The following is a 14425-nucleotide window of genomic DNA, read 5'->3' as shown; positions in this document are numbered from 1 at the left end:
TCCGGCCGTCGTACCAGCCTGATATTGATTGCTGCGCCCATCGGCATGTATGAAGCATCACAGAATGAGTTTCACACCTGCGTGTCTCGGGAGATGATCTCGGGAGTTCATCGAGCAGCTGGTACCTAAGTAGGGAACGAACAGAAATATATCGCTCTTTGGAACCTGTCAGCATGTACACACTCAGGAAACTGAGACTGCTTGACTGTGAGGAGGTTCGTCGTATGCTGTCCTCGGCCGACTCTGCTGCTATTCGGCTAGAACTGCCGAATTTGGTATTTTGCGGGGTGAACCGAGGATCTCCTCATCTTCAGCTTCGACATCCGAGCATGAATATACCCAAGCCATGCGTATAGACATCATGCGTCTTTCCATTGCAATACCTAATTCTTTAGCCGTACTGAGATCGTACATGCCACCATGACGCAACAGCCGCCCTCTGCTTCCTCTTCAACATCCGGCTTCTTCCAAGCTCTTCCGGTACTTTCACCGCAATACACAAATCTCAAATCACTTCCAGAATCTCTCCGAGGTCAATATTCAAGCGACATAGAAGCGTCGGACGACAAGGTCATCGCGCGAATATCAGATCTCTACTTGCCATACGACGCGACAGAAGCTACCAAGCATATTCATCATTTAGCACGCCTAGCACTCAATCCATCCGTCTTGAAGTACGCTACGGATGCAGAGACGAACCACCCGGTACTGCGGCCGCTTTCTACTTTCGGCGCGGAAAACACGAACGATCCCCTGTGGACGACGTCTGGATGGCAGAAGTTGAAGGAGATCGGGTATCGAGAGGGTGTCGTGTCTGTAGCCTATGATGAGTCCCACACCAGTTTCAACAGACGTGTGCAGCAGTTTGTCGGAAACCATGTATGGAGCTCGACTGGTACGATGACCGGATGCCCTCAAAGCATGACTGACGGCGCTGCGACGTTATTGAGCAAGCACAATAGCGATTCAGATGGCGACCAACCAGGCCGCAGCGACGTACTGAGGGAAGCATACGAACGATTATGCAGTCGCGACCCAGATGTGGCTTGGACAAGCGGACAATGGATGACCGAGCGATCTGGCGGCAGCGATGTGTCTGGTACGGAAACACTTGCTAGACGCATGACCCCTCAGGAAATCGCTGCCGAGGCGAGAGACGGAAGAGATCGCGATGCGGTTGGTATGCAATTGGGCCCTTGGAAGATACACGGCTTCAAGTGGTTTAGTAGCGCAACAGACTCTGAGATGGTCGTGCTCCTTGCACGTACAGACAAAGGTGGGCTATCGGCGTTTTACATGCCCGTGCGCCGACGTGTAGGTGCGCAGTCGGCGAATTGCAATATCCTAAACGAAAAAGCACTGCCTCGAACCGAACTTAACGGCGTTCGCATCCAGCGCCTTAAGAACAAGCTGGGGACAAAATCGTTGCCGACTGCTGAGCTCGAGCTCAATGGCGCACGCGGCTGGCTTATCGGCACCGAAGGTCAGGGTGTAAAGGAAATCTCCGCTATTCTCAACATCACGCGCTTACACACGGCTGGCGGCAGCGTTGCGAACTGGGGACGTGGTTTGGCTATCTGCCGTGCATATAGTAAGGTACGCAAAGTTCGTGGCGGACTACTCCAGGATACCCCAGCACATCTGGCGTGGATGGCCGAAGAGACAACCAAGTACTGGGCTAGTGCGCACTTCACGTATCTTGGTGTCGCCCTGCAGGGCGCTTTGGAACAGAATTGGGATGAAATGGTCGCAAACACGAAGGTCACGCATTTGATCCCAAACAACAAGACCACGGTTGCGGCTTTGTTAAGACTATTGCTGCCTGTGATGAAGGCTCAAGTTAGCGTGGCATCCGTTGATGGCCTGCGGCAGTGCATGGAGTGCCTCGGTGGTGTCGGGTACTGCGAGAATAACGAAGACGGTGGCTTGATGAATATTGCGAAAATCTATCGCGACAATCTCGTTAACCCAATATGGGAAGGGACAGTCAGCGTTATGGCAGAAGATGTCGTTCGAGTGCTTACCGACAAACGACTGGGAGACGGCGATATCTTGACAAACATTTTCGTACCATGGGTCAAAGGCGTGCTCAGTCGATGTTCTTCTACTTTTCAAGAGGAAGTTTCACTTGTTGAGGAGAGACTCCAAGCTTTAAAAGATCTTATTCACAATGCTCAGAAAGAAGAGCTGTTATACCATGGACGAGAGATTTTGGAACACCTCGACGTCATTGTTGGCAGCGCCGTGCTGGTGTACGACGCGCAAGCCAATCCGGATGCTGTCGCACGAGAAATCGCAGTACGGTGGATTCGCATGAAAGCACTCTCCGCGCACAAGCACAAGCGCTCTCAGGATTGGAAGGTCTCATCATTCATGGATAAGCGTATCTTTCTTGGAACACCGGACGTAGATGGAAGTGTGTCGGCGAAACTCTAAAGCAAGCGTAGTTTCGGCACCAAAAGGTGTGGAAGATGGCTTTCGAGACTTTCATTTATCCGTGGTACGTTGGCAAAACCAAAACGCGCTTCGAAGAGGCTGCGAAGTAGCTTTAGCTGGTGCTTTGTCTAAACAGCTATTGAAAATGGTTACTTTTACTGTGAACCGGGATCATTCCGGATGTTGCGGCAAAACTTGTCCATGTGCTTCATTCTGAGGAGTCTTTCACCATCATGGTTCCACGTCGAGCTCTTATTTTCGTTCGTACTAGTGCCACAAGCTCTCATCTGTATATCGAAGCACATGTTAGAGAAACTTACAAAGGCTATTCGTACGTTGCTGAACCTGAAATATCTGCAACTCATGTGTATCTTTGTTCTCACGAGGACATCAGCTTACAACCTAAACGGAAAGTTCCGCCTTTCGGAAAACGAAAGAATCTTCTTCGATAGTGTTGCGCGAATGTCAGACTTGTCAAAAAAAACAGCTATAGTCAAAGTATTTCGAGGTTGAATATAGGACGACAAGTCGTTTTGCCAAGTGAGGCTACGGGAGTCCGTCAGAACGCCTCCCCGCATTCTCCGATGCGACCTCCCGAATGGCGCCCGCCATCACCGTAATGGGTCTCCACTTTCAATGCCGAAAACAGTCAAGCTTCAGGTTTTACACAGCTTTGTCGTTGACTCTAGTGACAGACTGGTAAGGCGAGTGCGCGATGCTGCGCGCCATGTCGTAATGTTGGAGTCCAACTTCTGGGTCGAGGAGAGGAAAACAACGCCCTAGAATCTATACATGCCAGGCCACGGCAGAAGAGAAGACTCAAAGCCACCGCAAAAGTTGCCCATAGTCCGGCATGAAGCAGGATCATATGCACCATGCACAAGGTTATCGAGAAGGCACTAGGGCATCAGCCTTGTACCTCACATCATGCAGGTCGTGGAATTGGCGGCAAGGAACTTTCCCTTCTTTTCCCCTAGGCTCAACGCATACACTTGATAGTGTTGAGAGCATCTGCCGGCCCGCTATCTACCAGCTTAAGCTTTGCCAATAACCGTTAGGCAAGGATTTGGGAGTACACTACGGAAGTGCGAACAGACCCAATCACCTCAATCTTCCTTATATCATTGGTTTCACAACATTTCCATTGTCTAAAGTAGTTAGCCGTCGCAGTAGCTAGCATAGTTAGTGCATTGTGAGAATCATCTTGACTGCTAGTCGCACATGGACTGGTGTCTTAACATATGGCTCTCAAAGCCGAGTGGTACATACTCCGCGGCCAACCAGGTACCCACGAACCATGGACCGCAAATGTGCTGAGCATGTACGGAACTATAAAATGACACGCTCGCCACGGGTTCGTGCTGCACTGTTCAATATCTAAGGAAACGATTTGCAACGAGCAGCTTTAAAATGGCGACTAACCACAGCGATGTTGAGCTCATCCCTGGCACGGAGATCATCAACGAGGACAGTTCAGCGCAGAAGACGCTGATACCAACACCCTCTTCTGATCCCCGCGACCCTTTGAACTGGACCCGAAAATGGAAGCGTACGCGACCTTTTCTTGAACACAATAGTCTTCGCTAACGGTTAACCTAGTCATGGTGATGGCCTCACAATGGCTCTTTACTTGGATCTCCGTCACCGGTGCTCTATCTATCGCACCCATGTTCCCTCTTCTAGGCGCACAATTCCATCTCAACAACAACCAGTTAGCCATGCTGACTGGCATCACTGTCATCACACTCGGCTTCGCCAACTTCATCATTGTGCCGCTCTCCAATATATTCGGTAGACGCGCTGTCAGCTTGGTTTTCTCGGTACTCATTCTCTTGTCTTGCGTATGGCAGGCAATGGCGACCAGTCACAGCAGTCTGCTGGCGGCGCGTGCTGTAAACGGTCTGGTCTGTGCAACGAGCGAGAGCATCCCTGTGCAAATGATCGCCGACGTCTTCTACCAGCACGAGAGAGGTCTTTGGACGGGTGTGTACTTGTAAGCGATACTTCCTCCACGCGGTCGTACAACTTCTAATGTGTCGTGTAGCACTGGCTACTTCATGGGAGCTTTCCTTGGTCCGATCATGGCGGGATCCATGGCAGCTCACTATGGCTGGCAATCGTTCTTCTGGCTAGAGACGGCATTGTCTGGTGTTTCCATCATCCTCATCGCTCTCACCTTCCCTGAAACCAAGTACCATCGCGGAAACGCAGGGGTCATTCAAGCTGGCAGCAACAACGTTAGCAATGACGATCAGAGTAAGCTCGAGAAGCAAGCAACGCAGGCTGGGGTCCAAGACTCCGAAGGAAGCTCACTCGAACAATCCACCACTGTGCAAGGACGGCCTTCCCGCGCACAATTCATGCCATTCATGAAGCCGGATGCTCGGTGGAAGATGTTCGTTGTGCGCGACACCTGGACGCCCATCAAAGTTTTCTTCAACCCAATCATCCTATGGGCAGGACTGATGCTTGCTGGCCCAGCTGATATCCTCCTCTTTTTCAACCTTACAGAGTCCCCTGTGCTCGCTGCGCCGCCCTACCTCTTCAAGCCAGACCAAGTAGGCTACACAAATTTCGCATTCGCAATCGGCGCCCTGTTCGGTCTGGCGACAGCAGGTCCATACTCCGACTGGGTATCCGCCCGTGCAGCGCGTAAGAACGGCGGCGTGCGCGAAGCGGAGATGCGACTACCAGCGTTGTTCATTTACATGATCATCACCATGCTCTCGATAATCCTCGGTGGTGTTGCATACCAGCAACAGTGGGCCTGGGGTCATATTGTCGTCTGGGGCTATGGGTTCGCTGGCCTCAGTGTCACCACAGTGCCCACCATTGCCATTGCCTACGCGATCGACTGCTACAAGCCCATCTCCGGCGAGATTATGGTTGTCGCAACAGTCTGCAAAAACTTCATCGGTTTCTCGTACAGTTACTGGGTTTTCGATCTTGCGCACGAGAGCAAAGATGGGTGGATCACCCCCGCTATGGTCATCTTCGCTTGTGCGATGGGGCCTGCGCTGTTTGTATTTCCCTTGTACTTTGGGTTGGGCAAGAAAATCAGGCGATGGACAAAGGATAGCGATGTTCACCGTATGGAGGAGGTAATCTAGATGATTTGTGGTGGTGCCTTGACGCGTTGACGTGTAGGGAGAGACCCGGTTGGCAGTGCCACTGTAGCTCTTAAGGCTTGTGCGACACCTAATGTTGTGCGATCATTGTCTTGATATGGCATGATATACCCAGTCTTCTTACTCTGGCTTCTTCGACCTCTGAAAGTTGCTCTGCATTGTATGCTTGATTCTGACGAAGAAGTCTGCCCAAGTGGATACATTCTAGATGGTACCGCCAAATGTGGATCTCAGATTCGCGCTAACCGTTGACGTCATCCCAAGTTTTCCACCAGCGGGTATCGTGAATCGGTATGAATCATCTATCAACCCGCATCCATACGCCGACTAATATCAATCGCATCCCAAGATGTCTATTTCCAACCTCCAAGACAAAGTCGCGATAGTGACCGGCTGCAGCTCCGGTATCGGCCTAGCAACAACACGTCTCTTCCTCGAACGAGGCGCCTCAGTCTTTGGAATTGACATCGGCGAGCAGCCGCAGAAGCTCGCTGAAGACTACTCAACATTTACCTTCTACAAGACTGATCTTACCGAATCTCAAGCTGCTGAGCATGCGGTAGCAAAGTGCGTCGGAAAGCACAACCGCATCGATGTATTAGTCAATTGCGCTGGCGTAAGCGATGGCTGGAGTAGTGCGGACACCATTCATGAGGAGGAGTGGGAAAGGGTCATGTCTATCAATTTGACCGTACCTATTCGCATGATGAAGGCTGTACTGCCGGCGATGAAAGAGCAGAAGGGTGGTGCTATTGTCAACGTGGGTAGCAAAGCGGGGACTTCGGGCGCGAGTGCTGGTATTGCATATACTGCGAGCAAACACGGACTGGTAAGTACATGATTCTTCCCGCGATACCTTATATTAGTGCTGACGATACAATAGGTCGGTGCCACAAAGAATGTGGCCTGGCGATTTCACAAAGAAGGCATTCGGTGCAATGGTGTATTGCCCGGCGGCGTTGCAACCAACATTGCATCATCGGTGCAGATGGAGCACTTTGATTCTGCCGGCTTCAATGCGTTCTTGTAAGTTGAATGCTAGACCACGCCTACTCGTTTTGGCATTTACTTACGTAAACAGTCCCATCGTGCAAATGCATGTATCGAAAGACAGCGAGGGTACGCCAGTTCCGTATATTGGAGTCGATAACGTGGCGCGTGGCATCGCTTTTCTTGCTTCAGAGGAGTCAACGATGATCAATGGCGCGATGATACCGATTGATAACGCGTGGTCCACCATATAGGATGGAACCGTTGCGGCAAATATAAATTGATCCCTTTTCCAAACATATACTAGGTTTCTCAACGGCCTCTTTCACATATAGACAAGGCTGTTCTTTGCTAAAGGCAACATCTTTACATCTCGTCTTTGTTGCAAAAGGTCCACATTCGACTTCCTGGCTCACGTTTGCTTCGGAACGTCACTTCCCCAAGGGTAAGCCTCCGGCATAGCCTTCCACGTTTTCAGATCATCATAGTTCCTTGTCGTGCTCTTCCCTTGTAGTACCTTTTGTACAAAAGGCAAGATATCTGCATACCCGCTCATATCGCAGTGCCCACCAGATGGTATACTCATACCCAGCTTCTCGCCTACACCTAACCAGTTGTACACGACCTTGGCCGCGGGGAATGTGACTTGGGCTGTTCCTTTAGAGTCGGTGAACTGATCGTTGGCGTTTTGAGAAAGGATTACTGCGCGTGGAGCGATGGCGGCGACGATGGTGTGGGCGTCGTAGGGTAGTTGGGAGGATTTGCCAACAAATTGAGAGATGCCAGAGGAAGTCCACCATCCAGCTCCGGACTTCTGTCAGGCCATCAGTACACACATTTCTGGCATCCGTTAGAAGCTCCGATAAGACTCCATACTTACAGCGTTTTCCAAGTTCTCCCCTTGTCCACTTAAACTATATCGGTAAGGTCCAGCACCTTGGACACCAGAACACATTGGCATGGTAACAGCAATACGTTTGTCAAACAGCCCAGCAGCCAAGGCAGCCTTGCCTAGACGGGAACAGCCCGTAACTCCCGACTTGGTGGCGTCAATCTCTGGAACTTTGAGTTCGATGCCGTCAAGGACACGGTGGAAGCCCCATGCCCATGCAGTCAGAACCCCTACAACGACTGTAAGCATGCGTTGAAAGAGAGCAAAAGGATCACCTACCGATGTCCCTGCCGTTATACAGTGTCCAAAATGAACCACTCTTGCTGTTGCTATCTGCTGCAACTTTGGTATAATCGAACGTCACTACTGCAATGCCAGCATTAGTATAACTCTTCGTGTCCATGCCGCCAATCGATATGACCACGGGAAAGGGCCCGCTTCCGCTTGGTAAGTTCAACGAAGCTGCGATACTAGCAGTCTTTCCGCCGTTAACGACGGTGACAGTCAAGGTATTGCCACTCCGCGTTGCTGAGACAGTCTCTTGCGCGTGATCCGGATAGTAACCGTATTGGTATTCCTGGAGGAGCTTAAGAATCTCGGGTTGGCGGCATTGTAGCCACTCATCCTTGCTTTGAACGCGAGTTTTGCCATCAAGGTACAGAAAGGGGTCTGGCATGGTCTTGATGGATGGATAGGCCGCCGCTTTTGGCATTGGGTTTGGCGTTGCTGGACATGTTATATTCGTCTGGCGAGGAAAGACGCCCGGGAGACGCTCGAAGTTGTCTTGCAGTGGTATACCGCCGCTTAAGCTCGTTAACGTCAAGATAGCGAAGAGAGTGGTGCGCATCTTTCTGGTTGGTCTTTAGGTGGAGACGTTCAGAACACCGCATGGTTGACTGAGGAGACAACTATATGAATAGAATTAAGATAGCTCGGAGAGTCACTGTTTCGGACCAACGGCTACATTTTCATTCGATATGAGGCAGCGTCATTTCGTGGTCTTGCCCACTAATTAATAGACCAAGTGATCATCTCTTCTATATGAAGTCTCTGACTCCAATCATCTAATTGTTCAGTAGGTAGGGGTACTGCCGTGCAATAACGGCACCTTTTACTAGTCAGATTATATCAGTTGTCCGGTCATCTCGATTTCTAACGTCACAAGCTCATACTGCTTCACGCTGTTTGTGGGGCTCCTATATAGCCATATCGTCGGGTAAAGGGTCGTTCCATATATAGCTGCAATGCGGAGAGAGTTTACACATGAGATAACCCGAGGTATTGCGCGTTCGGAACAATTTCTCGCGACACCTTCGGGAGGAATGGAGGCAATTCGAGGTGTCGTGTTTGTGGCCATACTACGTCACACGTGATAGCGTGATGACGCGCCAACGTGCGCGCTGCTTCAGGCGCTGGTGTGCGATGATTTGCAAAGAGCGATGATCATTTCAATAAATACTGGACATCCAAAACTGCTGAGAGATGTCCAGAACGCGCTGGGGTGAAACAAGTCAGAGGATTACATCGGCGATGATGTCAAGCCACACGGTCCAAGCTCCTATCGGTGCGGGGAGTATGATGTTGAACAGCTAGGCGTCCTAAAATCGAAGTCTATCATGTAGCTTATACCAGCTTCAAACACCAGTATGGTGCTTTTGTTTCCAATTCTAATCGCTGCTTTGGCCAGTGCTAAATGCTTCGAGCCAAATATCGCGCATCCACCACCTGAGTACGATGTGCACAATCTCATGCTCCAGGAAGCATTCGAGTCCATCAACACAGCGCTCACGAAAGCTGTAGCTGCGCCGGAGTTTGCTCGAACCTCTTTCTCGGTAGAGATTACTTCGTCGAAAGAAACGCTGTGGTCGCAGCATCACACGGCACGCGAACGCAACGACTCTCGTCCAGATATCCCCGAGGTCAACGGCGATGCGTTGTACCGTATCGCTAGCATAACAAAGACCTTTACCGTACTCGGTATATTGTATCAACACGCAGCTGGTAATTTGAGCCTGGATGCGACAGTGAATTCCTACCTCGAAGAGCTAGGAGAGAAGTCGGATGGTGGCATACCATGGAAGGACATCACATTGCGCAGTCTGGCCAGCCAGTTAAGTGGCCTTCCACGCGAGTGTAAGCTGCCGTCTGATCAGGAACACAATCTGTTCGACGGATGCCAAACAGAAGAAGGTACGCATGCTGATTTCTTCAATTAGGGGCTCAAGGCGATTTGATCAACGAGAACTACGAAGAGCTGAATCCAAGTTACCTGGGTCTACCGCCTCATGTGTCACGAAAAGGGTTGCCGCATTGTGATGAATACTCACCGAATTATGAGAGACCCTGCACAGCCAGAGGTTCGCTTCTCAATAACTGCGCATGGAGACAGAGTGCTGACTGGAGAATGCCTAGATTTGTTCAAGCAGGTTAAAAAGTTCGCGCCACTCTTTGCGCCCAACCAAGCATCGTCCTACTCCAACCTCGCTTTTGAGATCCTCGGTCTTGTCCTCTCGCGGGTAACGAACCAGACCTACGAAACTTATATCGAAGAAGCCATCTTCAAGCCTCTAAATATGTCTACCAGCACGCTCGCGAAACCCGCCGACTCTGCTGGTGTCATTCCGGCGGGCTCACAGTTTTGGGATGTTCAAGAGGGTGTTCAAAATCCCACAGGCGGCATCTACAGTTCCTCAAGCGATCTGTCCAAATACCTCCGCTATGTCCTAACGCATTTCAACGCCGTTACCCACGCGATCAATTGGCTGCATCCCGTCTCCCCATCCCGCGGTATGAATTCCTTTTACGGAATGCCATGGGAAATATTCCAGACAGACCGGATACTCAGAGAGTCGAAGCGCACAGTACGTTTCGTAACTAAAGGCGGAGGATTACCAGGCTACACTTCCATCATTATGACAGTGCCAGAGTATGACTTAGGTATCACCATTCTGGTCGCTGGCCCTAGCGGGATCTTCTCCAAGCTTCAAGATATCGTGACTATGACCATGGTACAAGCAGCCGAGAAACTTGCTATCCAGCAAATGCGTGATCGCTACGCCGGTACATATAGTGCTTCAGATCCAGAGTTGAACTCTACCGTGACGCTTGAAGCCGACCACCGCGGTCTCGTCGTCACAACCTGGATTTCGAATGGAACGGATGTCTTCGAATCGCCCATCACGAAAGGCAGCACCCCGTCGCACTACTACGCACAGCTCAGTCCAACGCTTCTCTATCGTGACGAGGAAAAGCAGCAAGGTGAGGAGTGGCGTACAATGATCGTTGAGGAGCACGGAGAGGGTCTAGGACCTATTTGGGATGACTTCTGCGTTGAGAACTGGGATATGTCCTCTTATGCTGGCATCCCTTTCAATGCCGCCGTGTTCTGGGATGAGCAAAAGGATGGCCACATCCGAACGCTGGAACTACCGGCCTTCAGGGTAAACCTTACCAGAGTGGACGAGAAGAAGGGAGGGAATAGGGAATATGATCAACAAGAAGCGATGGAGCTCTAAGGCCCGACACTACAAACTGGTATGGCGGCCTGATTGTACTCGCTTCTGGTACATGAATCATGGCTGCACGACAATATGTAAGTCGGCGCAGCTAGAACCAGGTGACATGATCGCACACACAACGTTCCTCTAGAAGCTATACAGAACAAAGGATTCGCGAAAACTCGCCTATCTTTGTTTCAACGGCACTTGCATATGCCGTACCCCAAAGGAGTCGGGAACCACAGCGCCCTTGATCGGCCATCTGCACTAGTGTTTCCGAGCATAATTAGAGTCTGTACTAAGCTGGATCTACATGCGGAGCTAAACTTTAAATCTCACATGCAGGGCGGACCCATGTTTCTGGCAGTGAACATTGCCATCATCAACCTACAGAGAATAGATATCATTGTTCACCGGCTCCATATACTTCCGATGATCAGCGCTCTTGGTATATGTCAAGAGTCGCTCCACTAGCCAAGCCTCTGGTTCGAAGCCGTCATACATAGTAAGCATAAGCCTTGTGGCGATGAGGAAAACGCTAGAGGGATCGACACGTTTAAACAACGGATCAGGTTCACATCATCTTCAACCCCTCGTGTTGCCTAACACGGAGAACTATTAGCACTATAGGAATGTACGCGTTCATGCATCTACAGACTCGACAACTTTGCTTGATGCGCATCGTCACTTAGTAGCTGGTATGTCATTCGAGACAATACTACATACCTTATCTCAAAATATGTGAATTCACACGACACGTCCAACGTGTCAAGCCAGCGATGGGAGGCAAGAAAACGGAGGCTAATCGCTCGTTGGGCGCAAGCTTCACGTGGATTAAGCCGTAGCTGCAGCGGCGTAGCATACGAACTAAAGTCAGGGCACTGTCTAGCTCGTAGACCGCCGATTACGCCCGATCGTGCAACTTATGTTGCGGGCCTCATGGACGAGACTCCGTGACGAGGTTGGCAACTCCACTGATTTGAGCTTGTAACATACTAACGGCGCCTTGATTTCGGGTGGCTAGATTTTGACGTACGCCGATAACAGGAACGCCTTTTCCTTGCCGCGTATAGTATAAGCCCCTGGTTGTATGCTGGTTGATATGGGCTTCTAAGTACCCTGTTCACATGCGAACTGTTGTCGCTTATCATATCTCTCCTCCTTCCTCTTTCGCACGCAGGGCAACCAACACAGCCTCTTTTGGAACGCCCTTGTCTTAATACGTACAATTTAAAAAGTTCTGGAGTACGGCGTCGTTCAATGCGGGTCCCGAAATGAAGTTCTTCTCGGCACTATTATTCCTCGTCTTTGCGCATTTGTCATATGCGCAAAGTCAGAATGGGACTGACGTTCTTGCATCGGCAGTAAAGAACCTGCCTCCATGCGCGGTATGTGAAACAAGTCAACTCACCAAAAGCCGAGACTGATCATGATTTTCATATAGCTAAAATGCACATTAACAATCGTCACATCGTCACCATGCGAGCTCACCGACATTGAATGCATAAAAGGCAACGAGACGCTTCTAGATGATCTCAGCACATGCGTGAAAGCTAGCTGTAAGCCAAAAGAAGCATTGAGTAAGTCTTCCTCGACTTCACGTATCGGACTGTTTGCTAACTGAAGCCACAGCGGCAAAGAGGTTTCTTTCAGAATTGATGGATGCACCAATCCGCAACAACACAGAACAAGGAACAATCACCACGTTGGTCGCTGGAATACTGTCTTTGTTAGCCTATGTCCTACGCGCAGTCGCACGCCTCCCCTGGTTTGGCGGAAACTGGGGCCTGGACGATTGGGTTATGACCGCAGCTATCGTATGTCTTATTGCAGGCTTTCATCTATGTCACACGTCAAAACTTACACTTCACAGATACTCATTATTCCACTTACAATATGCGCATACATGCGTGAGTAGCATCGAATCCAGAGATCATAGCCTTTCTAACCAAAGCTTCCAGTGAACGAAATCGGCTTGGGTACGGATATGTGGCTCGTGTCTTTCGAAAACATCACGAAGATCCTCGAAGTATGTAATGAGGTGTTCAAATGCCGAAAGTCTGAGCTAATGGTTGTGTGATTTCAGATCTTCTACTATACTGAGCTGCTTTACCTGGCGTCGATCGCATTGACGAAGATAGCAGTCTTGCTCTTCTACCTCCGCATTTTCCCTCATCAGAACCTCCGACGCATCATATATGTCACAATAGTGGTCTGCATTATGTACATCATCGCTTTTGTCACAGCAACGGCACTGCAGTGCATTCCAATACGAATTGCGTGGGAACATTGGGACGGGGAACATCACGGAAAATGCATCAACCTCAACGCCGACGCCTGGGCATCTGCGGCCGTCAACATCATCCTCGATATAATCGTCATAGTCATACCCATGAGGGAACTCAGCAAGCTCGCCATGAGTCGCCGTCGCAAATTTGGTATCATGCTTATGTTCCTCGGTGGAGGCTTGTAAGTCCAGTCCCCAAATTTCGATTTCCGCCTATGCTGACAAGTACGTAGTGTCACCATCGTCAGTATCCTCCGCCTAAAATACATGATCCAATTCGCCCAAACAACCAATGTTACCTGGGACTACCTACCCATCGGATATTGGTCCGCAGTCGAAGCACACGTTGGTGCGATTGTCGCCTGCTTACCCGCTATACGCCAACTGCAACGCTCCATTCGCGAACGAATCTGGCCCAAACAGGATAACCCGAGTAACTACTACTACGAAGAGAATTCGGGAAATAGCAGTAAAAGGAATGGTAGCAAAGACCTCAAGTCTCGTATCTGGCTACCTAAAACCGATCGCTCCCAACTGAGCACGCTAGGTCGGAGTAGAGTCGATAAAGACGATTTTGTCCGTCTAGACGAGTTCGAGATGGGTGTCGGTACAGGAGATAGAAAGGACGGGATTTTGGAGACTGGTACACCTGGACAACATTCTTTGGATAGATCGCTGGATCGGTCGTTCAATTCGAATGAGGATGTTCAACCGCTGGCGGCTGGCCCGGAGCCTGTCGTTGGCTCGACGTTGGGTGGCATTATGGTGCAGAACGAGTATAGTGTTGATCGAGGGAGTCCGCATCCGGAGGAGTTACAGGCGTTACCTCCGATTCATCCTGGAAAGAGGAAGCTGATGGATACGAGGACGTGGCTTTGATGGAGATGGTATTACTGCGCGATTATCTATGAATTCTACGAAATTTGGGAGATACCCGAGAGTAAATGTTTAATGGATCGATACCACCATGGACTAGGAGTTTGTGGCAACCCATATCTTGTGTTTTCACTTTTTGCGTAACCTACGAAAAGCGTCCTTTCAGTACATCACCATGTTCGGTACGAAACGTAACGCTGAGTAATGCTGAGTAACTGCTCACGAAACTAGATACTAGGTGCTCTGCGGTACAGGAGGAAGCCAAGCCCTCCAAGACCATGACGACAACAGATTATAAGACATTCGAGCACTGGTCGCC

At 50.1% G+C, this 14425-nt stretch overlaps 6 protein-coding genes across 6 annotated transcripts; 5 read left to right on the top strand and 1 right to left on the bottom strand.

Annotated features, from left to right (window-relative positions):
• Positions 1-420: 420 nt before the first annotated feature.
• ALTATR162_LOCUS3578 (uncharacterized protein) lies at positions 421-2436 on the top strand (the record flags this gene model as incomplete). Its single annotated transcript, XM_043311186.1, has 1 exon — positions 421-2436. The coding sequence occupies one exon, from the start codon at positions 421-423 to the stop codon at positions 2434-2436; it is 2016 nt and encodes a 671-aa protein (XP_043167121.1).
• A 1410-nt stretch (positions 2437-3846) lies between these two features.
• ALTATR162_LOCUS3577 (uncharacterized protein) lies at positions 3847-5546 on the top strand (the record flags this gene model as incomplete). Its single annotated transcript, XM_043311185.1, has 3 exons — positions 3847-3985; positions 4036-4429; positions 4481-5546. 3 exons carry the CDS (start codon positions 3847-3849, stop codon positions 5544-5546), a joined length of 1599 nt encoding a protein of 532 aa, XP_043167120.1.
• Positions 5547-5913: 367 nt separating this feature from the next.
• Positions 5914-6808, top strand: ALTATR162_LOCUS3576 (uncharacterized protein; the record flags this gene model as incomplete). Its single annotated transcript, XM_043311184.1, has 3 exons — positions 5914-6393; positions 6448-6590; positions 6646-6808. The coding sequence occupies 3 exons, from the start codon at positions 5914-5916 to the stop codon at positions 6806-6808; spliced, it is 786 nt and encodes a 261-aa protein (XP_043167119.1).
• Positions 6809-6966: 158 nt separating this feature from the next.
• ALTATR162_LOCUS3575 (uncharacterized protein) lies at positions 6967-8293 on the bottom strand (the record flags this gene model as incomplete). The annotated part of the gene is made up of 3 exons (XM_043311183.1): positions 6967-7368; positions 7435-7676; positions 7726-8293. The coding sequence occupies 3 exons, from the start codon at positions 8291-8293 to the stop codon at positions 6967-6969; spliced, it is 1212 nt and encodes a 403-aa protein (XP_043167118.1).
• A 799-nt stretch (positions 8294-9092) lies between these two features.
• ALTATR162_LOCUS3574 (uncharacterized protein) lies at positions 9093-10961 on the top strand (the record flags this gene model as incomplete). Its single annotated transcript, XM_043311182.1, has 3 exons — positions 9093-9579; positions 9663-9803; positions 9859-10961. The coding sequence occupies 3 exons, from the start codon at positions 9093-9095 to the stop codon at positions 10959-10961; spliced, it is 1731 nt and encodes a 576-aa protein (XP_043167117.1).
• Positions 10962-12217: 1256 nt separating this feature from the next.
• On the top strand, positions 12218-14109 carry ALTATR162_LOCUS3573 (uncharacterized protein; the record flags this gene model as incomplete). Its single annotated transcript, XM_043311181.1, has 7 exons — positions 12218-12331; positions 12388-12523; positions 12576-12760; positions 12817-12853; positions 12905-12972; positions 13030-13412; positions 13464-14109. 7 exons carry the CDS (start codon positions 12218-12220, stop codon positions 14107-14109), a joined length of 1569 nt encoding a protein of 522 aa, XP_043167116.1.
• Positions 14110-14425: the final 316 nt, after the last annotated feature.

The sequence above is a fragment of the Alternaria atra genome (genome assembly GCF_907166805.1).
Source record: "Alternaria atra isolate CS162 genome assembly, contig: 22, whole genome shotgun sequence".
Lineage (NCBI taxonomy): Eukaryota > Fungi > Ascomycota > Dothideomycetes > Pleosporales > Pleosporaceae > Alternaria > Alternaria atra.
This window is presented reverse-complemented; position numbering and strand designations above follow the sequence as displayed.